The sequence below is a fragment of the Sebastes umbrosus genome, chromosome 4, assembly GCF_015220745.1.
Source record: "Sebastes umbrosus isolate fSebUmb1 chromosome 4, fSebUmb1.pri, whole genome shotgun sequence".
In the NCBI taxonomy this organism is placed as follows: domain Eukaryota; kingdom Metazoa; phylum Chordata; class Actinopteri; order Perciformes; family Sebastidae; genus Sebastes; species Sebastes umbrosus.
Window position 1 is genome coordinate 22,513,841 of NC_051272.1, and position 27,119 is coordinate 22,540,959.

At 42.8% G+C, this 27,119-nt stretch overlaps 4 protein-coding genes across 5 annotated transcripts; 2 read left to right on the top strand and 2 right to left on the bottom strand.

The window, feature by feature from the left end:
• Positions 1-928: 928 nt before the first annotated feature.
• Positions 929-9,225, top strand: LOC119487468 (titin-like). Its single transcript, XM_037768357.1, has 4 exons — positions 929-1,110; positions 1,601-1,715; positions 2,120-8,386; positions 8,559-9,225. Exons 1-4 carry the CDS (start codon positions 1,090-1,092, stop codon positions 8,591-8,593), a joined length of 6,438 nt encoding a protein of 2,145 aa, XP_037624285.1. The 5' UTR covers positions 929-1,089; the 3' UTR covers positions 8,594-9,225.
• A 988-nt stretch (positions 9,226-10,213) lies between these two features.
• On the top strand, positions 10,214-12,041 carry LOC119487497 (calcium and integrin-binding protein 1-like). Its single transcript, XM_037768438.1, has 7 exons — positions 10,214-10,409; positions 10,786-10,820; positions 10,927-11,026; positions 11,166-11,319; positions 11,408-11,526; positions 11,628-11,716; positions 11,815-12,041. The coding sequence occupies exons 1-7, from the start codon at positions 10,359-10,361 to the stop codon at positions 11,834-11,836; spliced, it is 570 nt and encodes a 189-aa protein (XP_037624366.1). The 5' UTR covers positions 10,214-10,358; the 3' UTR covers positions 11,837-12,041.
• On the bottom strand, positions 12,032-15,874 carry LOC119487489 (RCC1 domain-containing protein 1-like). 2 transcript variants are annotated; one of them, XM_037768426.1, is made up of 8 exons: positions 15,620-15,873; positions 14,866-15,066; positions 14,121-14,289; positions 13,675-13,796; positions 13,475-13,585; positions 12,643-12,813; positions 12,525-12,554; positions 12,032-12,350 (listed from the first exon to the last, which is right to left on the bottom strand). In XM_037768426.1, exons 1-8 carry the CDS (start codon positions 15,804-15,806, stop codon positions 12,193-12,195), a joined length of 1,149 nt encoding a protein of 382 aa, XP_037624354.1. In that variant the 5' UTR covers positions 15,807-15,873; the 3' UTR covers positions 12,032-12,192. The 2 variants fall into 2 exon arrangements, with proteins under 2 accessions (XP_037624354.1, XP_037624355.1); XM_037768427.1 differs by lacking the exon at positions 12,525-12,554 and having other exon boundaries at positions 15,620-15,874.
• Positions 15,875-17,027: 1,153 nt separating this feature from the next.
• Positions 17,028-25,606, bottom strand: unc45a (unc-45 myosin chaperone A). The gene is made up of 19 exons (XM_037768324.1): positions 25,583-25,606; positions 25,264-25,459; positions 23,245-23,420; positions 23,039-23,128; positions 22,738-22,905; positions 22,277-22,445; positions 21,968-22,138; positions 21,544-21,715; positions 21,078-21,378; positions 20,887-20,981; positions 20,607-20,748; positions 20,282-20,422; positions 19,965-20,092; positions 19,820-19,886; positions 19,610-19,723; positions 19,401-19,516; positions 18,358-18,475; positions 18,117-18,272; positions 17,028-17,996 (listed from the first exon to the last, which is right to left on the bottom strand). The coding sequence occupies exons 1-19, from the start codon at positions 25,604-25,606 to the stop codon at positions 17,709-17,711; spliced, it is 2,832 nt and encodes a 943-aa protein (XP_037624252.1). The 3' UTR covers positions 17,028-17,708.
• Positions 25,607-27,119: the final 1,513 nt, after the last annotated feature.

The following is a 27,119-nucleotide window of genomic DNA, read 5'->3' on the forward strand; positions in this document are numbered from 1 at the left end:
TAATAATAATAATGAAAACTCTAGATTTATTTATTTATTTATTTATTCAAAAAGGATCCCCATTAGCTGGTACCAATGGCACCAGCTAGTCTTCCTGGGGTCCGAAATCAAGTACATCAAGATATCACATTATATAAAACACAATTACACACAAAGTCCTGCATTCACTTGAGAAAAAGTAGGACTACAAAGGAATTATCAGCAAAATGTACTCAAAGTATCAAAAGTGAAAAATATTTGTTTGTCAGAATGGGCCCCATCAGTGTTATATCATAATATTACAGGACCATTAAATGTAAACAGTACTTTAATGTTGTAGCTGGTTGAGGTGGATCCGATTCTAAATATATTTTTGATAGTTAAATCTATAACACAGCATCTTATTGTATATACTGATCACATGTTTTGTTTGTAAAATTGTGATCTGTAAAATAACTAGTAACTATAGCTGTCAGATAAATGTAGTGGAGTACAAAGTACAATATTTGCGTCTGAAATGTATAAACTAAATGATGAATTAATGAAACATAAGGCATTGTTATCATGTTTCCATCATATGTTTTATACGTGAAATACTCAAGTAAAGTACCTCAAAATTGTACTTAAGTCACCCCCTGCCTTCACCTAGACCCATAGTATTGTAGTGGCTGACCATTTGTTCAGGAAGGTTCTTGTCCACTTAGTAGAGGCTCACATAACTCAACCCCCCAATGAACACAAACACACAAAGCTATTTAGAGGATATCTAAACTGTAAAGTCATACGGTAAACCCCCTTGTAACTGGAATAGTATGTGTGCAATATTTTACTGTTGAGCCACTCTCCAGATTTTCCTAGTTGATCCATGAAGGCTCAACTCACTTTGAAAGAATGAGCAGCGGGCCAATCAGGCGCCATGGTTATTTTAGTCTCTGCATGCTTTTGGAGATAAAGCAGGCAGTGATTGGCAGAGTTGTGAATGTCTGCCACAGAGTTTGAGGGCTCATCGCAGTCGATGCATCTTAATCACACAACCGCTTAACTGAACGATCTGAATTTTGAATTCACCTTTCATTTCTTATACATAAATAAGGACAAGGGAGAGAAACGATGGAAGCCAGCAACAACGAAGTAAGTACAGTTGTGTTTGAAACTACTTGTAAGCCATGATGTAAGCAAAAGATATTGAAAGAGCTGAGGGCACCTAGAACTACTTTTGGATTAATGCTTTTCCTTCTTGTGTTTCTTACTAAAGTGAAATGGTTTAAACCTTATGAGAGCTTTAAGAGTTAGATAATAATAGAGTTGTATCTGTTAGGTGGAGCAGATGGCGGTCTGGTCTGCCATGCCTCTGGTTATTTTTAACCCCATCAACAGTTTCTGTTACCAACACATCACATTCACTATGATAGCATGTATACACTAGCATGTAAACACTAAAGTTAGTTTTATCAAAATCCTTTAATGATTGAATATGTATAGCCATTTTTAAAATGTTTTGTAACCAAACAACACAACAGTCTTAGGGGAAAAAAGAAAATAAAGAAACATACTGCCCTGATTGTTTCAGCTTTCTTTAATTTCATTTTCTCTGACGGTTTTGTAATACTGTCTTTTGTAGGTGGGAGAGAAAGCAGAAGATAACGCTCACACTCTAAATATAAATATGACACCGGAGACTGATGCAGAGCTCACAGCTACGGATTCCCAGTCACCCATCACAGTCATTGTCCAAGGTATGTCATGCCTGTGTGGGGAACAAACAGTATGACTCATGATTAAAGTGTAACAATATAATCTAAGTTCAAACATTCACTTACTACGTTTTTGCGGCTTTCAACCTCTCCTGACAGTGTCATTAATGTGAGATATTAATGTGAGACGACACATTAATGTGTTGGATGTTCTGAAAAGTCAGTAAACCAAATTAATTAAATTAAAATATTAATAGTTATCCATATTTTAACATGGGTTCACGCAACAGATTAATGTGTTTACTCAAATGCAATTAAAAAGCCACATAGATTGATTTGGTTTATCAAATACCATATGGATTTTTGTATAATTAGTCTGACTCTGCACAAGGATCCCATCTATTGTTCTACTTATTTTATGCTTTTTCCCCCCCCCCTCACACCAGGTCAGACTGCCGCTTCAGCAGAGAACAGAGAACACGACCCTGAGGTCCAACCTGGCCCTGTCGCAGATAAGGAAAATGCTGTTAAGCCAAAACTCCAGATAACTTTTGGCACATTTACTGTGAAGAATGGTGAAGATCTGAAAGTAGAGATCCCAGTGGCTGGGCTCCCAGCACCAAAAATTGAATGGAAAAAAGATGGTCAGGCGGTCAAAGAGACATCGAGGCTAGAGCTTTCAAATACATCATCATTAATAGTTCTTCACATCAGACACGCTGCCAGGGAGCACTCTGGTCAATTCTCTATCACAGTGAGCAACAGTGCTGGAAAACATACAGGAGAAATCACTGTGGTTGTTCTTGAAAAGCCGGACTCACCTGCAGGGCCTGTGAGGATTGATGAGATCAGTTCGGACTACGTTGTCATCTCCTGGGAGCCGCCAGAATACACAGGAGGCTGTCAGCTGGACAACTACATAGTGGAGAAACGGGAAACTGTAAGCACAGAATGGCAGACTGTGTCAGCAACGACAGTGAGAACCACAATCAAAGTCACCAAACTGAAGACAGGCAGCGAATACCAATTCAGAGTGTTTGCAGAAAATAGGCACGGGAAGAGTACTGCGATCACCTCTCCTATTGTAATTGCACAATATCCTTTCAGTGTGCCCACTGCACCTGGCATCCCCTTTGTGTCCACAGTGACAAAGTACAGCATGGTGGTTGAATGGGAGCCTCCAGCCAAAGATGGAGGTAGCCCCATCATTGGCTATCACCTTGAACGCAAAGAGAAGAACAGCATCTTATGGACTAAGCTGAACAAACTTGTTATACCTGATGCTCGCTTCAAAACAAGTGGTCTGGAGGAAGGCATAGAGTATGAATTCAGAGTTTTTGCTGAGAATATTGCTGGACTCAGCCCAGCTAGCAAGACATCTGAATGCTATGTGGCACGAGACCCCTGCGGTCCTCCTGGTAAACCTGAAGCTGTTGTCATTACTAGAGAGAACATCACGCTTCAGTGGGAAAAACCCAGGTATGATGGCGGAAGCACCATTACAGGCTACGTTGTTGAAAAGAAGGAGCTCCCAGATGGCAGGTGGATGAAGGCAAACTTCACCAGTGTCATTGAGAATCAGTTCACAATCACAGGTCTGACAGGAGGTCAGAGTTATGAGTTTAGAGTGACTGCTAAGAACGGCGCTGGCGTTTGGAGCACACCCTCAGAGAGTGTAACCATCATCGCTCAGGATGTTATTGAAGGACCCACAGCAATCCTTGATCCTAAGTTCAAGAGTACTACTGTTGTTCAGGCTGGTGAGACTCTCGTTATTGATGCTGATTACTTTGGGAAGCCCCTCCCCGTAGTGACATGGCTGAAGGATGGAAAAGAAATTGACAAAGCTACGCAAAGAATGGAGGTCAAAAACACCCTCACTCATACAACTCTGACTGTCAGGGACTGTGCACGAGCAGATGGGGGACACTTTGTCTTGAGCCTCAGTAACATGGGTGGAAGTACGTCTATCCCGGTTATTGTGAAGGTCCTGGATAGACCTGGTCCTCCAGATGGACTTCTGAGGGTGAAAGTTGTCAGTGCTGAGAAGTGTAATCTTCACTGGAACCCCCCTTTAAATGATGGCGGTGCCAGTGTTTCCCACTATATCATTGAAAAAAGGGAGACCAGCCGTGTTACATGGACAAGCGTTGAGCCTCACGTCGAAGCTGTCAGTTACAAAGTGACGAAACTGGTGACTGGTAAAGAGTATATATTCAGAATTGCCGCCGTGAATAAATTTGGTGTTGGTGAATTTCTGGAATCAGACCACTTTGTTGCACAAAACCCTTTTACAACACCCGGTGCACCTTCTACCCCTACAGCCAGCGCCGTGACTGGTGACTCTGTAGTGCTATCATGGGAAAGGCCCGAGACTGACGGAGGCTCTGAGATTGACGGCTACATCCTGGAGAAACGTGACAAAGAGGGTGTCAGGTGGACTAAATGCAACAAGAGAAGACTAAACGACTTGCGTTTCCGATGCACAGGGCTCGCCGAAGGACATAACTATCAATTTAGAGTATTGGCAGAGAACGCTGCTGGTGTGGGTGCACCCAGTGAGCCAAGTGAGTACATAAAAGTATGTGAAGCCACTTACCCACCTGGTCCCCCTACCAACCCCAAAGTGACAGACTATTCCAACAGCACTGTGTCGCTGACCTGGTCAAAGCCCATCTATGATGGTGGAGCAGCCATCAGTGGATTTGTCGTTGAGATGAAAGAAGCAGCAGAAGACGAGTGGATCGCATGTACACCGAGCACAGGTGTAGAGGACACAAACTACACCGTGAACAGACTGAGAGAAAATGCAAGGTACAATTTTCGTATACGTGCAATGAATATTGCTGGAGTTGGTGAGCATGTGGATCTACCCGAGTCTATGGTAGCTGCTGAAAAACTGGAGGCACCTGAAATTGAGTTGGACTCTACCTTGAGGAAGATTGTCAGCGTTCGAGCCTGTTCCACATTACATCTCGTCGTCACCATCAGAGGAAGGCCAGAGCCTGAGGTCAAGTGGTCAAAGGAAGGCGGCAATGTCAGTCAGCGCGCTCAAATTGAGGTAACAGGCTCCCACACAGCGTTATTGATCGAGAATGTCAACAGAAATGACACAGGAAAATATGTGTTGACTGCTGAGAACTGCTGTGGCACTAAATCGGCATTCATCAATGTCAGGGTGTTGGACTCTCCCAGTGCACCAACAAACTTAGAGGTAAAGGATGTAAAGAGGGACTCCGTGTCCATCTCCTGGGAGGCACCTCTCATTGACGGAGGATCAAAGATTTCGCACTACATTGTAGAAAAGCGAGAGGATGCCAGGAAGGCATTCACAAGCATCTGTAGCAACTGTATAAGAAACTCATACAAGATTGACAATCTCCAGGAAGGGAGTTTCTATTACTTCCGTGTCCTGGCTGTGAATGAGTTTGGCACTGGGCTGCCAGCAGAGACCACAGATGCTGTTAAAGTGTCTGAGGCTCCTCTGCCTCCTGGCAAAATCACACTCAGTGATGTTACCTGCGATAGTGCAAGACTCTCTTGGGAAAAGCCTGACCATGATGGAGGAAGCAAAATCACATGTTATACTGTTGAAATGCAGGCTAAGGAAGATGACACATGGGCAATATGTTCACAGAGTAAAGCACTGGAAGTGACTATTAATGGGCTGGCGAAAGGAAAGGAGTATTTCTTTAGAGTGAGTGCTGTGAATGAAAAGGGAAAAAGTGAACCAAAGTCTCTTTTAGCACCTGTTGCAGTGAGGGATACCAGTGCTGAGCCTGTTATTAATTTGCTGTCCAACGAATTCAGCGTGAAAGCAGGAAACGATTTAAAAATTGATGTTCCACTCAAGGGTGCACCACCGCCAACAGTAGCTTGGAAGAAAGATGGAAACTTGCTGAAAGAGACAAGCAGGGTAAATGTGCACACATCTGACACATCATCTCAGATTATTATCAAAGATGCCACCAGAATAGACGTTGGCGTGTATGAGGTGACCCTGACCAACTCCAGTGGAACCACATCTGCTGAAATCTCTGTTAATGTTTTTGAAAGACCCGGACCACCATGTGACCTCAGTGTGGATGAAGTGAGTGCTGACTTTATGTCTTTGTCGTGGCAGCCCCCACATTACACTGGCGGATGTCAAATCAGTAATTATGTTCTTGAGAAGAGAGATACAAGCAGCACAATATGGCAGACTGTGTCAGCGACAGTCGCCAGAACATCAATCAAGATTTCCCGTCTGACGCAGGGCACTGAATATCAGTTTCATATTGCTGCAGAGAATCGCTACGGCAAAAGCCCCTTTGTTGAGTCTGAACATGTTGTTGCCCAGTATCCCTTTAAGCCCCCTGGCCCACCAATCAATCTCCATGTTGTTAGCGCCTCAAAGTCCATCATGGTGGTCGCATGGAGCAAGCCAGACACTGACGGTGGCAGCCCTGTTATTGGCTATCATATTGAAAGCAAAGATCAAAGCAGCATTTTGTGGACAAAGTTAAACAGAAACCCAGTGACTGAGAACCAGTTCAAGGTAACGAGCGTTGAAGAAGGTCTGCTGTATGAGTACCGGGTCTGTGCAGAGAATATGGCAGGTGTTGGACCATGCAGTAAGGCGTCTGAGCCTGTAGCAGCAAGAGACCAGTGCGATCCCCCACACAACCTCACAGTCACCAATATAACAAACAGCTCAGTTTCCCTCTCCTGGGACAAACCAGAACATGACGGCGGGGCTAAAATAACTGGGTACATTGTTGAGCGTAAAGAGCTCCCAGATAGCTGCTGGCTTAAGTGCAACTTCACCAACTTACTGGACACCTTCTTGGAAGTGACTGACCTCACAGAGGGCGAGGAGTATGATTTCCGTGTGATTGCAAAAAACTCAGCTGAGCACTTCAGCGCGCCCTCTGAAACCACCGGACCTGTTACGGTACAGCATAATGTGGAGCCACCCAAAATTATCCTGGAGGACAAATTTAGACAGGTGGTGGTTGTCAAAGCAGGAGACCTCCTAAGAATAGATGCTGACATCTCCGGCCGCCCCAACCCCACAGTGTTCTGGTTGAAGAATGGTAGAAATATCGGCGCTAAGGGGCGGGTTGAGATAACAGCAACAAAGATGCATACCTCCCTACTTGTCAGAGAAAGTGTTAGGAAAGACTCTGGACTGTATACTCTGACACTACAGAGTACAGGTGGTACCACATCTAAGGTTATCACCTGCAAGGTCCTGGACAGACCCGGCCCGCCCGCTGGACCTCTAGAAGTATCTGGAGTCTCAGCAGAGAAATGCACCCTGTCATGGGGACCCCCTCATGAGACTGGCGGCGCTGAGATCCTGCACTACATTGTTGAGAAGTGTGAAACGAGCCGTGTAGCCTGGACCCTTGTGTACGGCGACATGATGGCAACTACCTGCAAAATAACCAAGCTACTCAAAGGAAATGAGTACCTGTTTAGGGTGAGAGCAGTGAACAAATATGGGGATGGTGAGATTTTGGAAAGTGAGCCCACCAAGGCCATGGATCCCTTCACTATCCCATCTGCTCCGACTGATGTTGAGGTCACAAGTGCAACTAACGAGGCTATGACTATCTGCTGGAAGAGACCTGTCTCTGACGGCGGCAGCCGCATCAGCGGTTACATCATTGAGAAGAGGGAGAAGCAGGGTGTCCGTTGGGGTCGTATTAACAAGAAGCCGGTCTACGACCTACGAGTCAAAGCCTCCGGCCTGCACGAGGGATGTGAGTATGAATTCAGAGTCTTTGCTGAGAATGTTGCTGGGCTAAGTGAACCCAGTATCCCATGCCCACTCGCTCTGGCAGAGGATCCAAAGTTTCTGCCCTCCCCTCCTGCAAAACCCAACATAATCGATTCATCCAGGACCACCATCACTCTTTCATGGAGCAAGCCGCTGTTTGATGGTGGAGCAGCAGTAACAGGGTACAAAGTTGAATTCAGAAAATCAGCAGAAGAAGACTGGACTGTTGGTGCTCATAACATAGAGAAAACAGTGTTTATGGTAACTGGACTCACATCAGGGACAGAATATATTTTTATTGTCAGATCCATAAACAAGATTGGCCTCAGTGAGCCCAGTCCTGAAACAGATCCTGAAGTGGCCATGGAGAGAGAGGAGGAGCCCAGGTTTGATGTTAGCCCAGAAATGAGGAAGACCCTGCTTGTTAAAGATGGCGGCGCCTTCACTTTGACTGTGCCTTTCACCGGCAAACCAGTTCCTAATGTGACGTGGGACAAAGCAGATGTAGATCTGAGAGTCAGGGGACTGGTCGACACCAGCAGCTTCGTCACCTCTATCACAGTAGAAGGAGCAACACGCGATGACTCCGGCAAATACAAAGTCAAACTGCAAAACGTTGCTGGATCTGCCTCTTTGGCGCTGAACGTGAGGGTTCTGGATTCACCTGGTCCGCCTACTCATGTGACTGTTAAAGATGTGACCAAGAACTCCGCCACTGTTACCTGGGACATCCCTGAGAATGAGGGAGGAGCCGCTGTCAAGAGCTACCTTGTAGACATACGTGACATCAGCAGGAAAGGGTGGACAAAACTCACGGACAAATGCCGCCGAATATCCTACAAGGTGTCTGACCTGGAGGAGGGAGGAATCTACTTCTTCAGAGTCACCGGTGAAAACGAGTACGGCGTAGGCGTTCCAGCGGAAACCAAGGAGGGAACGAAAATGACAGGTACAATCTGTGAAAACTAAATATATAAGGGTTGTTATATTTAGTAGGAATAAAAAGCCTACGTAAAAGATTTTAGAGAAAAATTAGATACGTTAATCACTTGTTTCACTTTTCTCACATTATTCTATTTCCTGCATTAACAGTAATTTTTTGTTTTTATCTATTTTTCCAGATACAACAGATTGGGAGTCAAATGCCGGAGCTTAGCTTGTCTCCTCCCCAGGGATGAAGTAACCATCTCATGATCTTCCTGTCAAGATCCTCATTTATTTCTCATCTTCATCCAGTGCTGTTCAGAAAAATCAGTTAGCGAATGCTCTGTGAATTAATGCTTTACCAGAAATTGCAGTTTTGTAGATATATGATTACATACAGTGTGTTTTTTAAATGCTTGTATACTAGTAAGCTTTATTAATGATTTTATTTATAGAAGAAAAATGCATCTGTTTGTTTATGGCTCAAATAATACCAACAGCAAAAAAAGATGCTGTTTGTTGTAAATCTATAATAAAAATGAAGATATTTAGTACAGTCATTAGAGTTGTACTTTGGATTTGTTATGGGACGTTATATACTATTAACACTGGATGGTATGAAGACAAACAAATACAAACAAGACAGGATTCATTATTTAAATATAAAACCAAATAAAAAACAGAAAAGCATGGATTAAGATTTACTCTTGTACTGTAAAATCTTAATTTAACTATTTCCAATTTGCATATAGTTCATATAGTAAGTGACATCATTACTGTGTCTTTAGAGTTGTTACACACTACCCAGATGTCCTGCAAAAAAAAAAAAGTTAATAAAAGAATAAAGTTCTTACTTTAACACTATGAAGGGGTACGTCTGATACTTAGATAGGCCTACATTTTAGTGCCAATTATAAGTATGAGGCTACGTCTATTTATTTTTTTCAAATGCAATATCTTTAAGCTATTTTTGCTGGAACCATTTTATATTGTGGTATACCGTAAGCTACTGAACTAGTTAAAGTGGTGGCTTACTTACTCCTTGTTATGCCTGGTGGCACATAGGGCAAAGACTAAAGATCTCCACTCATCTCTGTTATTTGCTTTCTTCTCAATGCTGTTCCAGCTGTATCCTCTCATCTTCATCTCTCCTTCGATGGTTCGCATCCATGTTGTTTTGGGCCTCCCTCTTTTGCGTTTTCCCTCTGGTGTCCAACGCAATGCCACTTTTGTCATGTCATCAGATGGTTTCCTTATTACATGTCCAAGCCATCTCCATCTTCTCCTTATCAATATTGTTCCCATGTCCAAGCACCCTGTCGTTTTGTGTAGTTCATGGTTTGTAATCTTCCTAGGCCAGAATATCCTCATGATCTTTCTGAGGCGGGCATTGTGAAAGCTGGAAAGCTTGCCTATGTTTCTTTCAGTCATTCTCCAGCACTCAGCACCATATAGAAGGACAGATAGTACACACCTGTTGTATAACTTTATCTTGGTATTTCTAGTTTTATGTGTTGACTTCCAGATGTTTCCAATTCTTAGAAATGCTGTCCTTGCTTTTCCTAATCTGGAAAGGTGGTGGCACTTTTGGTTAATAGTCTATACAATATTTGTTACTCTCGAATAAAGGCAAAAATGCCCCCAAAATACTTTTAAAAAAGTAGCTAAAGAATTTCATCAATGGAAAAAAAATAAACTAAAATAAGGAATCTGGCATTTTTTAAATTATTTTTTTAAACTGTGTCAAAATAAGTATATATAACACAGTAAGATACCATAGAATGACAAAGTTATAGCACCTGTTGTCACCTGTTGTCACCTGTTGTTCTCCTGATGGAGCTTGTTTGCAAGTACGTCACTATGGAAACCGTTACGTAGCTACATACAGGAAGGGGAATCCTACCGGAAGTAAGCCAGAAACAACTTGTTCCTCTAATAGTTCGCTGGGTAAACTCTTTACAACAACAAAAGTCCACTTTCCACTCCAAATTATCAACATGGGAACTACGGCAAGTCAACTTGGGAAGGATTTACTCTCAGAATATCAAGTAAGTGCCCAAAACAAAGTCTCCAAAAGCAGATTATATCGTAATATGGAGGTTGACAAGAAGTTGACAAGAGTTGTTGTTGTTTTTACGACGTAACTTAGCTATCATAGCCTCACGTTTTATGGCAAAATACAACTATTAGAGCCTTGTCATTAAAACTACAGTATGATTTATATGTGGTGTGTATTTGTTGTATTTTCTACAACCTTAAATCAAACATAACGCCACCATTTATCATCACTCTTATCAACCTATTGAAAGCTAATGTTGCTAATATCATTGGATGTATGACAGGAAGTCAGACTACTAGTGTGGGAAAAAAGTAGTTTCAGGTTAATCTGTGACTTATCTAACATTGTTCACTTTTACTTTTTAGGAGCTGACATTCTTGACAAAACAAGAAATTCTCCTGTAAGTGATCAGCTGGATCCACATTACAAAAAACATCATTGATCAATCTAGCACTGCTTTTTGTCATCCATGATTATAAGCTTTGTTTGTTTGTTTGTTTGTTTAGTGCTCACAAGAGATTCACTGAACTGCTCACAAAAGATGAGAAAGACCTTCCAAATACAAGAGCACCCATGGAGAGGATTCTCACTCTGCCAGAGCTCAAGGTGAAAAAAGCTATTTGATAGTAAAAACAGAAGAAATGTGGTGTTAAATGGACTGCTTGGTTATCATAGCATGACTAAAAGATGTGCTTCAAGTACTGATAAAGTGTACTGACCCTTGTACTTGTTGTTCCCGTCACAGTCCAACCCTTTCAGGAAAAGAATCTGCTACGTGTTCTCAACATCTGAACACAAAGACGGAAGCCTCACATTTGAGGACTTTCTGGATCTCTTGAGTGCCTTCAGCGACTCCGCTACTCTGGAAATCAAATCCCACTATGCATTCCGTATATTTGGTAAATAAGTTGACAAAAAACAGAGCAGATTATTTAGGATACATGTAAGGCTGTGAATCAGGTGTGATAAGCATATTGATATTTTCAGACTTTGACGATGATGGGACTCTTGATTGTGGCGATCTGGAGAAGCTGGTAAACTGCCTGACCGGCGAGACAGATGAGACGAGACTAACCACGGAAGAAATGAGACAGCTCATCAGCAACGTGAGTTCACTGAGGCTTCTCCTCTTTGACGATGTAGGGAGGCAGGTTGGTACACTGATGATGTGTCAGTGTAACAGTTGTTTCCTTTGTATGTTTTTCAGATTCTTGAAGAGTCAGACATCGACAAGGATGGAACCGTGAACCTCTCAGAGTTTCAGCATGTCATTTCAAGGTCACCAGATTTCGTCAGGTGACTAAAAATCTACTTGCTGTTATCACCAATATGTACTTTACTCAACACAATTTTGTTCACTTTTAACTGCTTGTTATATTTTGATTTCTCCACAGTTCTTTCAAGATTGTCCTGTGAAAACCTCTAAGGGTCTGTGGAAATGCATCGCCTTTTAACTCTCATATGGTGTTTAATTTTCAATTAGAATTTTAGATATTTGCCTTAAATTATATTTACCTGTGGATTTTACTGCCTTAACTATTGTATGCATTGTTTGTGAAATGCAAAACCTGTGATTTTTTATTTTTATTTCTATAAAGAAAATTAAAAATATTTCCATTTACAAAGTTTGGTTTATTTTAATACAGACAAATGAGAAGAACTTATACATTACAAAATACATTTAACTCAAAGTCTTGTATTTGTTGTGATCATTTATACTTCCTGGTATATTGTCCAAAGTCCATGTTTATCGAGGGGATCTCCCCGTATTTTTAAGAGCAAGCTACTTCCTCCTGTAGGACAGCAGCAAAAGTGTTCCACATCCCGCACGCTGCATCGACCACACGCATCTTCTGCTCCCTGAAGAACTCCACCAGCTGGGGCTCATCTGAACTCATTAAATTCTGTTGTCCAAGTTGGCCGTAGTCACCTGAAATGGTGATAGAAGGAAAGATGGACCGGGTAAATTCAACATATACTAAAGCTGTGCTCTAAGCATACAGATTAATTAAATCGGTACTGGAAACATGCTGCAAAGATGCAACACATTTGCAACAGATTAAACATCTGTTTATGTGTCAATTAGCTCCAAAATGAAACTTACCCCAGCCCCAAGTGTAGAGGTCACCTGTGGCTGGAATTAGAAAATATGAGATAAAGATGACAGATTTGCTAAGAGAATGTGCATCAATAAACACCCACTGTCAAGGGCGGTTTCTTACTTGTTACTGCAGCTGTGTGGCGGCTGCCACAGCTGACTGTCCTGACTTCACATGATGGAGTGATATCGAGCAGAGCCGGGAACGCCTGGATCGATATGAAAACCTCTTCATGTTCCTCTCCCTGCTGTGGCTCTTCAGCGGGAGATGTGCTGGTATCTTGGCACGGTGCTCCTGTTCAGTACAGTTAATGTTGCAGTACTTGCCACTTACAGTTAACGGGGTGGTTAATTAATGAACAATATAAAGCATTTTAAATACTCCCAAGTGCCATCTATATGTTTAAATACTGTAGTGTATGAATTTGCATTTTGAGATAGCCACTGTAGCTCACCCAGTACAATGGAGCTTGATGGCATTTAGTTTATGGTGCTTAAAGGGACAAAAATACAGTGAATCCACGGACCTAATAGTGAACATTTACCTTAAGTGTTCATAATTAGGCAGGCATCCTTTATAGATGCTGTGGAAATGCCACACAAAAAAATCAATGCAGTTGAGTGCAATGTATAGGCCGTTTTCACAACAGCCATTTGACATGTCATAGCAGGGTAAACACAGGGGTAATTGATCAAATTAATTAAGGTCCCGTTCTATTTATTGTGTCACAGCCATTCCAGTGAGCCAGCATGCACAATACCAGGGCCCTGGTCCACCTAAATAGACCAGGACCACAAAAGGGCCTATTGGGGTGAGGTGCACCTCAGCTAATTACACAAAAGTATTTGGATTAATAGACAGCACTGTGGGTAAAAAGAAATATAAGTTTGATTGTGTTTTTAGGTGAAATGTCCCCATTTCTCAAATGCCTTATTTGAAAGGAAAACAGATTTACCTGCTTGTTGGCTACTTTGCTGCTGCTGCTCTGCTGCTTTCCTCAGACCTCGTGATGGAAGTCCAAGCTGACCGCTCTCATTCCAGCCCCACACATAAAGGTCTCCCCCATCTGAAGAAAAAAGGTAATTTGAGGCCAATTCCTCCTCAAAAATTGAGGGCATAACTCTTTTATAACTGCCAACATTTTTTGACACTTACCACTAACACAGACAGAGTGCCAGCCTCCTGTAGCAACACAACTCATGGGCATCCCCCAGAGTGCCTCTACTGCCCGGGGCTCCTCCTCAGAGGTGAGGTCTCCGTGCCCCAACTGACCATGGCTGTCAAATAAACACATGCACACACACAAAAGATTAGAATAGAAGAATAGTAGAACAGAATATATCTTTATTGTCATTGTACAAGTACAACGGAATTTAAATGCAATCCTTAAAAAGTGCAAGAAACATAGACAATGACGTGGTTCTAAAACTATAAAATAAATAAATAATAATAAAAACACAAATACCACACACAAGACATTCACATTCTGCAGAATGTGGGAACTGTACAGATCTTCCAGGGAGGAAGTTATGGAAGTTAAGTTATGTATGAGGGTGGTATTGCTCAGATTCCCAACTTAAAGACAGATGTGTGAGTATTACCTGCCCAGTCCCCAGGTGTACACAGTTCCAGAGGCACTGAGAAGGACGGCATGCTCTGCACTCAGTGCCAGACTCTTGGCCCTCAGGTGTGGTGATAAGGGGCGGTAGAGGGGCGGTTTCGTGGCTATGTAACCCTCAGGGACCAATGGGAGATGCACACTAGGGGGTCCTGGAAAGCAGCAAGAAGTGTACAGTTTAGTAAATCACATTTTACTCTACTTGATACACTGGACAACACTTTTATGAAAATGTTTTATTCTTGTTTTTATCGAGTCTGTCTTGACGTTCTCTTTCATCAGCTGGTATGGGTTGTTTACCCTCAGAAACAGGAACAGGTTGCAGGGTGTATTCAAAGTGTGCAGCAAAATTGCAGGTACCACCCTGAATGACTTGACTCCTCTAACCTAAAGTAGGACCTTGAAGGAGGTTCAGTCAGTCCTAGCTGATCCTAGCCATCGACTTGTCCATTGAGTTCAGGTTGCTCCCGTCAGGCCGCAGATACAGTTTGCCTAAACTTAGGACCAATAGGCTCAGATATTCTTTTATTCCGACTGCAATTAGTTTCCTAAATAATGCCCTCTAATGTTGTATGTTGTAAGCTTTTGATAGGCTATTTATTGTGTTTATTGTATTTGTTTGATGACTGTGTGGTACTGCTGACTGTACAACAAATTGCCCCTAGGGGATAATAAAGTTTTCCTTGACCCTTGTTGTGGCTGTCAAAGGAGATTAGGATATACATTACCAGAGCTCTCTGAGTGTGTTTTTATTTCCATGCTCCATGATGGAGTCTTCTCTTTCTTGTGCAGATCCCAGGACTCAAGTCTGTCTGAGAAAGCGAGGGTCAGGTAGGATTCACTGATGATGGCATCTTTACAGCCCTGGCTCTCTTTCAGAGGAACACCACAGGACTCGGTGAAACCTGCCAGGCACACACAGCTGTCACCTAACAAGACAAGACAGCAAGATAAATACACGAGTTAATGTTTATTTAAAGGTCCCATATTATAAAAAAGTGAGATTTTCACTTTTTTTTATTATAGTCCTATATAAGTACTGTGAAAGTATCGAAACACTCAATCCACAGGGAAATACACACAGCCCGTATTCAGAAACTCTGCATTTGAAACAAGCTGTCAGGATTTCTGCCCATTTGTGATGTCACGAATATACAATATTTTGACCCGTGACACAATTTTAGGCGTAAACATACTAAATGTGTCCCAGTTTATTCCTGGTTGCAGTGTATGTGAATGTCATCAGCTGACAGGAAGTAAACATGGACCCAAGCTGTTGCCTAGCAACGCAATTCTGTTGCAATTAAGTTAAAATAAAGTTGTTTTTTTAACATTACAGCATGAAAACATGTTCTAGTAGAAACACAAAAGTATGAACCTGAAAATGAGCACGATATGGGACCTTTAAAGAGTGTGATATTATAGACGCACTCTCTTTAGGTTGAGTGTCCAACCACAGCTGTTTTAATCTCTGACACTCACCATCCAGATGCAAAGCTGCTGCTCGACTCCAGCTTGCTCTGATCTGACAGCATGTGTCCACCTGACTAGCTAACGTTAGCTCAGATGGACTGCTCACTTTCACTTCGTCGCTACTCTCTCCTTTAATTGATTTATCGTGGACACGTATTTGTCCAAATGCGTTAAACCCAAAGCCGAACCACCGCATTTGAAACGCTGCACCTCTTGTTTACTTCTGCTGAGCAGTGAACACTGTTTAGGATGCACTGCGCATGCGCGACAGCAGTGTTGCAAAATGCCTACTACTGATGGGAATTCCGTCTCTTTTTAGTGAGCCAGATCATTTGGCTCAGCTCATCAAGAAGAGCCGGCTCTTTGAACTCCCAAACGACTCTTCGTTTTACCACTTCTGCCTTTTATAATTCAGCCAAATTTAGCGCTGTTTTGACCTATGATTAGTAATGTGCACATATCACTTAAATTATTCAATATAATTATACTAAACCTTATAATTTCCAGAATACTGTAATTTTACATGCTGCTTTGTTTCCAACTGTCACTCATCTTGTCTGCTGTTCGCGCACCACATTCCTCTCTGTTTCTCTCCTCCTCTTCCTCCTACTCTGTTCCTGTAGACCGTCAGCGCGCCGCGCACCTCCGCCGATCATTGTCTGCAATCACCTGATTGGTCGCACGGACGTCATTAACACAATATTAAGTCACAGTCAGTGCATGGAGTGTCCGTGGCGCGGAGAAGATCATCATATCATTCTGCCTTGAATTAATAAAAAAAAAAAAAAGAAGAAAAAAAAACTCTCTTGGCTCTTCGTTCACTTAAAAGAGCCGGCTCAAAGAGCTGGCTCGTTCGTAACCGACACATCACTATATAGCACATTTCAGCAACAGGGCAATTCAAAGTGCTTTACATAAACATTAAAGAACATTGCGACAAAGTGCAAAATAACGTTAAGACATAATTAAAACAGTTATAAAAATATAGAAAAATAAAGATTAGAAAATAAAAACAAGCTAAAATAGAGTATAACACACAAGAGTCAAAGCTCTAGTGCAGTATAAGATCATTATCTGGTTTAATAAAAGGCAGCAGGAAACAGGAACGTTTAAGCTTTGATTTAAAAGAACTCAGAGTTGGAGCGGTTCCTGCAGGTTTCTGGGAGCTTGTTCCAGATATTTGGTGCATAAAAACTGAACTCTGCTTCTTCTGCATGTTTAGTTGTGACTCTGGGGACACTAAGCAGACCTGATCCAGATGACCTGAGAGGTCTGGATGGTTCATAACATAGCAGAAGATCAGAAATGTATTTTGGCCCTAAACCATTTAGTGCTTTGTAAACCAGCAGGAGTATTTTGAAATCAATTCTCTGAGAGACAGGGAGCCAGTTGGGTAAAGATGGGTGAACTCAACAGATTCTGGTAAAGAGGTTTTTATTTTTTGTGCCCATGTGTTCAGTCAAAACTAGACAAAGATCAACCATACAATTAAGACACTGTGGATGTAGTGGAGTGATAATAATACACATTAAAAACAAAAAGCACACAATCATGTGGATGAAATGGTTTTGGTGTGTTTAGGTAGATGGTATGACTAGAAAATGCATTTACATGTGGATGCTAAAAGATGCTGACTCAGAATTCACACTAAATATAGTAGTGCACAAAACGAAAATTAAAGAGTATTTTGGGGAATAATAATGACACAAATAAAAAACATTTGCAAATGTCAAGGAATGGCAATCTTTAGTAAAGAATGTATAGAGTAGCCTTATTGGTCGTCCAAGTCGAACATACACTTTTGGTGGTGGTCCATGAACATACAGTATAATTAAGATAAATAAAATGAGTGGAAAAACAATGTAAAACCACTTCTGAGAGTAACTGCTGGCTTTCATTTTACTACCTTTCGTCTTTCATGCCTTTATTGCTTTTCTCAGTTTTTGGTTAAGACACATGAGCATTTCAGGATCGGCTTGTACACATCCAGACCAAAACTTGATTTCCTGCAAAAGTGAAATGACTTCACTGGTCCCACATAATACTTAAAGCACTTTAACATTGCCAGGAGGCACATCCACACGCTGCAGCTGTTTTTTCAGGGTTCAGGTTCTTTGCCCTTTTCCCTCCCTTCCCTGGTCGTGATGATGCTGTACTCCACGGCCTTGTCCAGACAGTTCTGAGCTATCTTAGAAACAGCCTCTGGCGTGCCCTCTCCTCCCTTCGCCAAGACAGAAAGAATCTCCAGAGTTTCACTCTCCATTAGCGTCTCAGCCAGACTCTTCTCCGCCTGCATCAGATTGTGAACTATGACCACTCCACGGTGACGCAGGTCGGGTATTTCACAGAGCAGTAGCGACTGTATAATCTCTAGCCAGTGGGTCGTCTGAGAAGAGAACAGGAAGTAATGTGAGCTAAAACACAAACATTAATATGATTGTAGTTTGCCACAGTGCTGCGTTGATGGATGTGTGGGGACAGTGAGCTGTTGCAGTGGTCTGCTTACTGTTCCAGGGATGCGGGCACAGAGCTCAGGCTGCTCGGCGGTCAACATGGCCAGAGTTCCTGCAGCAGCTTTCCGCAGCCTCTCGTCCTCCTCTCCGCTGTAGAGGACGAGCAGCTTCAGGCGATCGTTCCCTGTTGCCAGGTACATCTTCTGCACCTGAGGACACACCAAACACCCACTTTTACTTCTATATATTTCAACATATTTGTGCCATATAATTATCTATAAATATGTGTCTTACCTCTGTGCTTAAAACCATATTACACATGCACTCTGTGGCAGAAGCTCGGACCAGCTCGTGCTCCTCAAACATGTAGCCTTCGATTTTTGGGACCGCCTTCTCCTTTATGATCTTTTGTCTGTGAAGCAACATACTTCATCAAAAACAAGCAGATACTCTAAACACTGATACAAAACTGTAATGTCACAATAAAAAATATATTATGAAAGGAAGTCAGAACTCGAGACTTGAAAGCAAAAATAATAGTGTGAAGCTTTGACCTGATAAAATCCAAGGACAATAAAGACAGCACCAGACAGGCTGTCTGGTTTTAAGTTATACATCTTAAAAGGTGTATATATCTATACACTGAAAGGACAAGGTGTCAGCTATGTAAAATCATATTATTAACACCGTCAAACTATTATGACAGCTTTGAGGTCAGCATTCAGAGATTTGAAATACTTGCATCTTGACCTGCAATTTGGTTATGACTTGACTTGGACTTGCCCCCTAAAACAGTTCTGGTAAAAATATTTTCACTTTTTTGTTTAATTTTTAGGAAGCAAACTAAGATCTTGCATGTTTAACCATAAAAAAATGACACATGAATCTGTAACATTTATGAAATGATGTTCCTTTCTGTGAGGAAGGTAGATTTTCCATAAGTACAAAAATAAAACAAGAATTAAGCTCTGTGTGAAAAGGTGGCCTTTCCCCCTTTTCAGTAGACACTGTTCCAACTTTAACAGTGTTTTTTTGTGTCTGCTTAATAATTCATTTTAGTCTAATGTTTCAGTTTATTTGATACACTATCAATTAAGATGTATATATGACAACCTTGTTTAGTTTGTTTTATGGGTTCATAGGATCTTTGTTGTTCTGCCTGGGATTTTTGGGTAGACCAGCTGCTCAGCAGCTCAATCAAGGAAAGTGCAAACAGGTTTGCCTAATTATGGCAAAGCACTACACTCTGGTTTCTGCATACTTGTAGGTTATGTCCCGTTATAATTGACTGTGTTTTGAACGTGTATTCTTAGGAGAGACTCCCCCTAGTGGCCAACCTGAGTCTATCACTGATGCCGGCCAGGTTGGTGAGAGCCATGAGTGCCTCGAAGTTCTGCAGCAGGGTGCATTCAAGGCTCAGAAGACTGACAAGGGGGCGCACCATCTCATAGATCTGAGAGCAGAGTGAGACGAGGTTAAATACAAAATATTCTTTGGGTTGTTTTTTTTTTTAACTGAAGAGGCTTTTATAGCATGCAATTCTTACCCTTTCTCCTGGGAAGGCAATCTGTGGGTTAGCTGTGATGGTTATTTTTGCCAGGGCTTGTGCTGCTTTGACTTTCCCTAAATCTGTGTTGTCAGATGCCAGTGGGATCAAAGCCTATGGAGGAAAACAGTCAACATGTAAACCTACTAAAGCAAGGTGTTTAGATCAGTGTGCAGGCTAAACTTAAGTGTATTTATTAGGGTGCTTCACCTTTCCTCCACCCTGTGCCACCACTGTGCCTCTGTCTTCCTGCCGTTCCACCAAAGCCAAGAAGACCCTGCCATGAGAAATGGTGTTAACAGGAAATCTACATAGAGGACAGTGTGTGAAAAAGACTTAACTGCCATTTTACTACCTGGCAATACCGTCCCTACAAGCCTCCGTGAGGGCAGGACTCTCCTGTTTGACCATACACACCAACGCAGACACCACACCGGCCTCCAGCAGCTTCCCCACTCTTTTCTCCACATGGGAAGGTGCATCCTGACACATGGACAGACAGACAGGCTCATGTAAAACAATCTCTAAAAAGAAATATCCAATTAGTATTAACACCAACTTTGAAGAAACAGGAGAGCAGTAGAGCTACTGTGCAATATGAAAGTAATAATGTGCGATGTTTGTACGCAGCAACTGTAACTCTATATGAAAAATTAAGAACTGAAATGGTACCTTGGGGTGCTCCTCGGGGATGTGCTGCTTCGCATACTTAGCCAGCTCCACCATCTGTGGGTCTGGCTTCTCCACCTCATAGCTGTTGGTGCAATTCACTAATGTGGAGCCCACAGCAAACAGCACCGTCTTATCCTCCGACTGCAGGAACACAAAGAAAAACAAGGCTATCCCAGTCAACTATAAAAGTGTTTGTGTGTATTCTTTTAGTGGTGGTTTCAAACACTACACAAGAAATAAATTATAACCACTAAGGTGCTCTTCTGCCCTCTATTGTCCACGTGTGGCAAGTATTAAAACCTCCAATTACAATCATCAGTCAAACCTTTGCTAGCTCAAACATTGCCACGAGAGCGTTCTTGTCTTCTACCAAATCCTCCTTCACATCAGCATCAAAGGTGAGATAGGCGAGGCCTTCTACAGACCACCGGCGGGAGGTTGGGGGCAGAGACTCATTACACAGCCACCTAAAAGAGAACGAGACACAGCTTGCTTCTTATTTCAAATCTGAGGAATCACTCATCTGTTGTTATGCAACAATGTGGATCAGACACATTTCTCCTAATCTATGCCCGATGCTCCAGATTCAACACAGGCAGACATACTTCCTGCACTGCTTGGCGAGCTTTAGCGTGGATCCCTCTGCAAACTGCTTCATGCTGAAGTCTGTCCCTCCTGCTGATCCGAGCTTGCACAAACCCTGTGTAATAACCATCAAAGCATTATCTTTACTGAGAGATGTTCTTTTCTCCAACTGTCTGAGATAAATGCACTTTGCTTTAGTTGCAGCACTTACCACCAGGGCTCTCACGCGTATCCTGTCATTCTCGCTCTTCTTGTAGAGGTCCTTCAGAAGCGCCACGCCGTTGGCCGTGATGAAGGAGGCTCTCTTGGCCTTGCCTGCCGCGTGGATAAGAGTCTCCACCGCTACCTGCTGGTGAGTCACATCTTCGGAAGCACACAGAGCGATCACTGCGTCCATCATCCCTGACATCTCCAGAGCTCTGTTACCCACTTCGCTCGGTCCTTGGAGGAGCACCGACACTGTTTGGATGGCTCGCAGCATGCCGCCTAGGACGTGTCGGCTAAAATGTTGCCTACCCAGAAAAAACGTCAGATAAGAAAGTTAGTGAAGGAATGCCACTTTTTGGCTTATGGCTGTAATTCTTTTTTTTCCATGTTCATAAGTTATTGCAGTATTAAGCAGCTCGAGTAACAGAAACTTTGGAAATTAGTAGCAAGAGTTTCAGCCGTCAACTCACTGTACATATTCTTCACATAGCTTGTTGAAGTTCTCCCTCTCTGCGTCGCTCTTCAGGTCATCGTAGAGTTTGCTAAGCAAGACGGAGCAGTTCATGTGGGAGTTGTCCGTAAGGGGTGGACCTTCTGAGAGCTCAGGGACCGTCCCGGCCACCTCCAGGATTTTCTTCAGTCCTGCAGGAGAACAAGGAGTTCATTAATCTGGCTAGAGCGCTGCCAGATAAAACTGATATGGGTTTGGAGTAGCTGAGGCCATAGGCAAATTTCATTTGACATTTGAAAAACATGGAGTGAACACTTCCTTCTCCTTCCCATGGTAGTGCAACTTACTAAAAAACTGGCAGAAGGTCTATGTCTGTTTTGTATCCATCATAGCATAAAAATGTGAGAAATTCTACCTGATGTGCAGGTGTGTGTGTTTCATACCCTGGTCTATCACCCATAACGTGAGGGAGTTATCTGGGTTTTTGAAGGACTTGCGGGGAACTTGTTTGACCAGGAGGTTGATGGCGCTGTCTCTGCCCGGCCCCGACACATTAGATGCTGGCATCATTTCCAAGAGGTGGCGTAGCATTGAGCGTAGCTCCTTGGAAGGTTCTGTGTTAAATTCACACACAATAACTGTTGAAGGCGCAGGACAGAAAGCTGATACACACATAAAAAAGCATTTCTTATTGGTTAACTATCATGTGTGGCTCAGCTCCAAATATAAACATGATCACAATCCAAACTCACCAGGAAGTATTGCTTCATCCTTCCCTCTGATCTCTCGGTTCATGCCCTCCGTCAGAGCCTCAAACATCACCTGCAGCAGGTGGCAGGCGGCCAGAGACACAGTGGAGGCTCCTGATCCCATTACTGCACACAGCTGCTCCATTCCCAACTCATTCACTATAGCCATGGTCTGGGAACAAAACAGTGGATGTCAGCAGAAAAGCAATTCATAAGTGTTACTAGCATGGTGAATATGGTCTCTGACAGACAAGGATGTTAATATATAGCACAGCTGACTTCACAATGAATGGAAACAGATGCATACGAATTAAAAAGGAACAAAATACAAATAAGAGGGACATCACTATGGATACTGTTTTATCTATGTTTTCCAAGAAAGAAAATACAAGTTTGCATGCCTGTTAAAAAATGACTTTAAAGATGATGTAATGAATAACTTCAGAGGGAATTGTTCTACTTACTCTGGACTGATGCCCTGTGCACAACCCAACCAAGGTCCTCAGGGCAGAAAGGACAACTTCCTCCTGCTTTGAATGAAGAAGTTTCTGAATCAGCTTCACTCCATCGTTACGGAAGATCTGCTCAGCTCCTGCGTCTTCTCGAGATAATACCACTAGATTCTGAGCAGCCTGAAATTTAATAATGGATCACATCATTTTGGTGCAATACAACTTTACAGACAGATCAAGATATGAGGAATAAAAATCAAACAGATATTAAAAGAGCAGTTTGTTATCTTCCTGCCTTAGGAGTTGCCCTTACCTTTTGTCGATCCGAGTCATTTGCGGATGCATCTAAGAGGAGGGAGAACATTTGTTGCACACGAGCATCTGTGGAGTTTAGTTGCACCGACTACACGGTGAAAAGAAAAGACCCTGGTTAGCAACACTTTCTTCAGGGTACAGCTTAAAAAACAAGTGAAACCTGCTTGACACTTAGACCACTTTATAAAAAAAAAAACACATCACCTTCTGCTGGATCTGTGCTCCCAGCTGTCTGAGCAGATCCTGGAAGGCTTTGTTTTTAGGCTCCAGCTGGGCACACCTCTGAGCATCCAGAAACGCCTGGTCAAGCCGACTGAGTTTCTGGAAAGCCTGAGCTCTGCGGAACCTGGCTTTCACATCACCTGGGTCAGTATCGAGAGCTGGAAAGAGTGACAGACATGACATTCAAAATAACTGTGTACATACATTCATAAATCTTAATCCTGCTAGAGAGACAGTTCATGCAACTGTAGAGTTTTTTTCACAACTTTCACCTGAAATGTGAACTATACAAACTTAAAGATGCTATTGATAACATTCAGCCACTAGATGTCGCATTCTCCCTCCCCGTTCCATTGCATTTACTTCACAACAAGTCGTTGCCAGGCAATTACCATCAATCTCAGCAATTTATCGTTTTTTCCACACGAACCGACGACCCAGAGATACCACATGATACCAACGTTGTTTTACTATTGGCTCACAAGCCTTGTTAGAAATGGGAATCAAACATCAGATATCTTCCAAAGAGATAACAAAACATTAATTTTGGACCCGCCAACATTTTTAAAAGTATTAATTCACAATTTTTTTTCTCAAGAAAAGCCATTCTTTTATTTGGCACCTTTCAAAACGCTCTGTGGATGTATTTTTTTTGTATTTGTCTGCATAAAAATGTCAATAAGACCTTTAAAAGCAGCTGTATATTGTTTCTTCCATCAAAGATAAGACAGTTGGAGGGTGTATGTGTGTTGAAAGTGATTCTAAATTAAACTCTTCACCCAAGGATCACCATGAGTCCATCTCATGTCATTTGAAAATAGCTGCTGTTGAGCATTTCAAATTAATATCTTGTCACTTTAAGCATTCAGGATCGTGGTTAGGGGTAGCTGGACAACAAACTGGACTGGACAAAAAACACTGACCACCTCTACAGGAAGGGCCAAAGCAGACTGTACTTCCTGAGGAGGCTGGGATCATTTAACATCTGCACAAAACTCCTGCAGATGTTCTACCAATCTGTGGTAGCCAGCATCCTGTTCTACGCTGTGGTATGCTGGGGGGGCAGCACAACTAAGAGGGACACCTTGAGGCTGGACAAGCTGATCAGGCGGGCCTGCTCTGTGGTCGGCATGGAGCTCAACTCTCTGGTGACGGTGGCAGAGGAAAGAACACTCAATAGACTGCTGGCCATACTGGACAACGGCAGCCATCCTCTGCACACCGTCATCACCAAACAGAGGAGCTCCTTTAGTGGCAGGCTGCTGCTTCCCAAGTGCTCCACAGACAGACTCAGGAAATCCTTTGTCCCACAAGCCATCAAACTGTACAACACCTCTCTAGGGAGAGGGTGGGGGGGACAAAGGAGGACGGTGTGCAGGACAGATAATAACGCACACAGTGCACTTTCATAGACTGCTGGAGTTACCCTACTAATTTTTAACAGTCTCTTCTGTACTATATTCACTTTTTTTTAATAGTCATGTCTCACAGCTGTTACCCTGCCCTATATTCAGTTTTATTCATCTCCTTGTAGTTTAATATCTGGTATATTTTTTTGTACTTTGTACTACAAACTTTTTTTACTGCCTTTTTACTAACATGTTTTGCACTATGGAACTGTGATGCTGGAAACTTGGATTTCCCTCGGGATCAATACAGTTACTCCCTATCACTCCCTATCCTATCCTATCACTCCCTATCCTATCTATCTATCTATCTATCTATCTATCCATCCATCCATCCATCCATCCATCCATCCATCCATCCATCCATCCATCCATCCATCCATCCATCCATCTATCTATCTATCTATCCATCTATCTATCTATCTATCTATCTATCTATCCATAACCCCCCATGGGTCCAAACTTCAGCAGGTCACAGTAAATCTATCTGAATGGATAGATTTCAATCCAGGTAAAGTAGGCTCAATTCAAGATAATATTATCTTTGTACTCTGAGAACTCCACAACAACATCCTGGTCAGTAAAGTAATCCCACCTCTGGATGCATCAGCCTCCGCCTTGCTGTACTGCTCCTGCTTCAGGTAGCAGGCGGAGCGGTTTCGGTGCAGCACAGCGGTCTCTGCTGGGCTGATGTCAGTCAGCTTTAATGCTTTGGTGTAGCAGCAGATAGCACCCTGCACGTCTCCTGCCTTGAACAGGGTGTTGCCCTCCTCCTTCAGGGCTGCAGGATCCTGGGTTAGAGAGAACAACACATGGAGCTCACTCAGGATGACTGAAATGCTTCTAGTAAATGTTATTGTCATGACAACTGCGAAGCTAAAAAGGCTCTATGTAACTAACTGCTGTTAACTTACCTTCTCTTTTTCACTCGTACTCATCTTCGAGGTGTACTACACAACACCGCGTTACTTAATATGGATAATAAGTCGTTTAATTGTACTCTACTTGCTCACAAACGCTGCTAACTCTTCAGTCAACCATGTTACATCTTGATACGCTTCCGGGTGTCCCAGAGCACGTTGATGACGCTTTACGTAACAGCCCCGCCCCCTCTCTCCTCACGCTGCATTACCATATAAGGAAGAGAGGAGCCAGAGAGGAGTCTGTCTCCATCTCTGCTTTATTTGGGTATATGTTCATTCTGTCTTTCTTCAGTCCACACAGACACAGAGGGTTTATCAACCCTTATTATAATAAAAGAATAGAGCACAACAATTCAAGTTTTTGATGCATTCAGCTGTAGGAGCTTATTTTAATGTTGTTGTTGGTCCAAATGCTTAGTGTTAGATGGGTAAAGGGACTATTTGTAACTTTCAGAAATGCTTGTTAACAACGACACCTGTGGCCGTGAAATCAATGAAAGTCAGCGCCAGGGTCGAGCTTGCTCGCTCTACATAGACATGAACGAGCATCGCTCAAAACAGTGAAGCAACACACGTCAGCTAAAACCACAATATCACTCTATATTTCACCTGCTTGGCAGTAATGTTAGCTGACCAGACGGAGGTCTCTCCATGAATCAATGCTGATCGGTAACGAGACGATACCGTGTCTCTCTGCAGAGCCCCGTCACTTCACAAGACACGGGAAACCTCTGTTGGTCTGGAGGAGCTGCAGCATTTATTTCTGCACAAACGTCCACTGTACATTCACTAGATATTCTCAGAGCTACTAACTCTTCTGCAGTGTGGAGTGAGCGCGCGTTCACGTCTAGACGTGGAGCGAGAATGCACGCTGTGTCTGAGTTAAGGCAGGCAGGCAGCGGAGGAGAGGCAGCGGCCACACGCAAACGCGCATATATGAGCGCGCATGTGTCCCGACCCGGTACATTTATACGCTTAAAAAGTTACAAACAGTCCCTTTAAACCTCTGCAATGCATGATATTTTATGAGCTTATCTCACGTATGTTTTTAGTAACACTTTCTAATAAGCCATCTTTTGTGAAAGGTTTAACTAACTGCTTTATTAACAGTTAATACATCATTTAAAGGTATATATATATTACACGTATGAATCAATCCGGGTCGGTGTCCCATGCGCGCTCGCGTGTGGCTACGCTGTTCAGACTCAGACTCCAACACAAAATACACAGAAGCACCAAAACCGCAAAGTTATATCTAGTGAAGCCCGTCTTGCAAAACAGTGTTTGCCGCGGCCGGAGGACGCAGGGAGACCGTAGCTTTTGTCTCCATTGCCGGAGTCTCTGCTCCTCTGCCTGCCTGCTTGCCTTCACTCACACGCCGCGCTCATTCTCGCTATTTCGCTCTACTCTCATGTTTATGCGCGCACACTCCACACTGCAGAAGAGTTAGTAGCTCTGAGAATATCTAGTGAATGTACAGTGGACGTTTGTGCAGAAATAAATGCTGCAGCTCCTCCAGACCAACAGA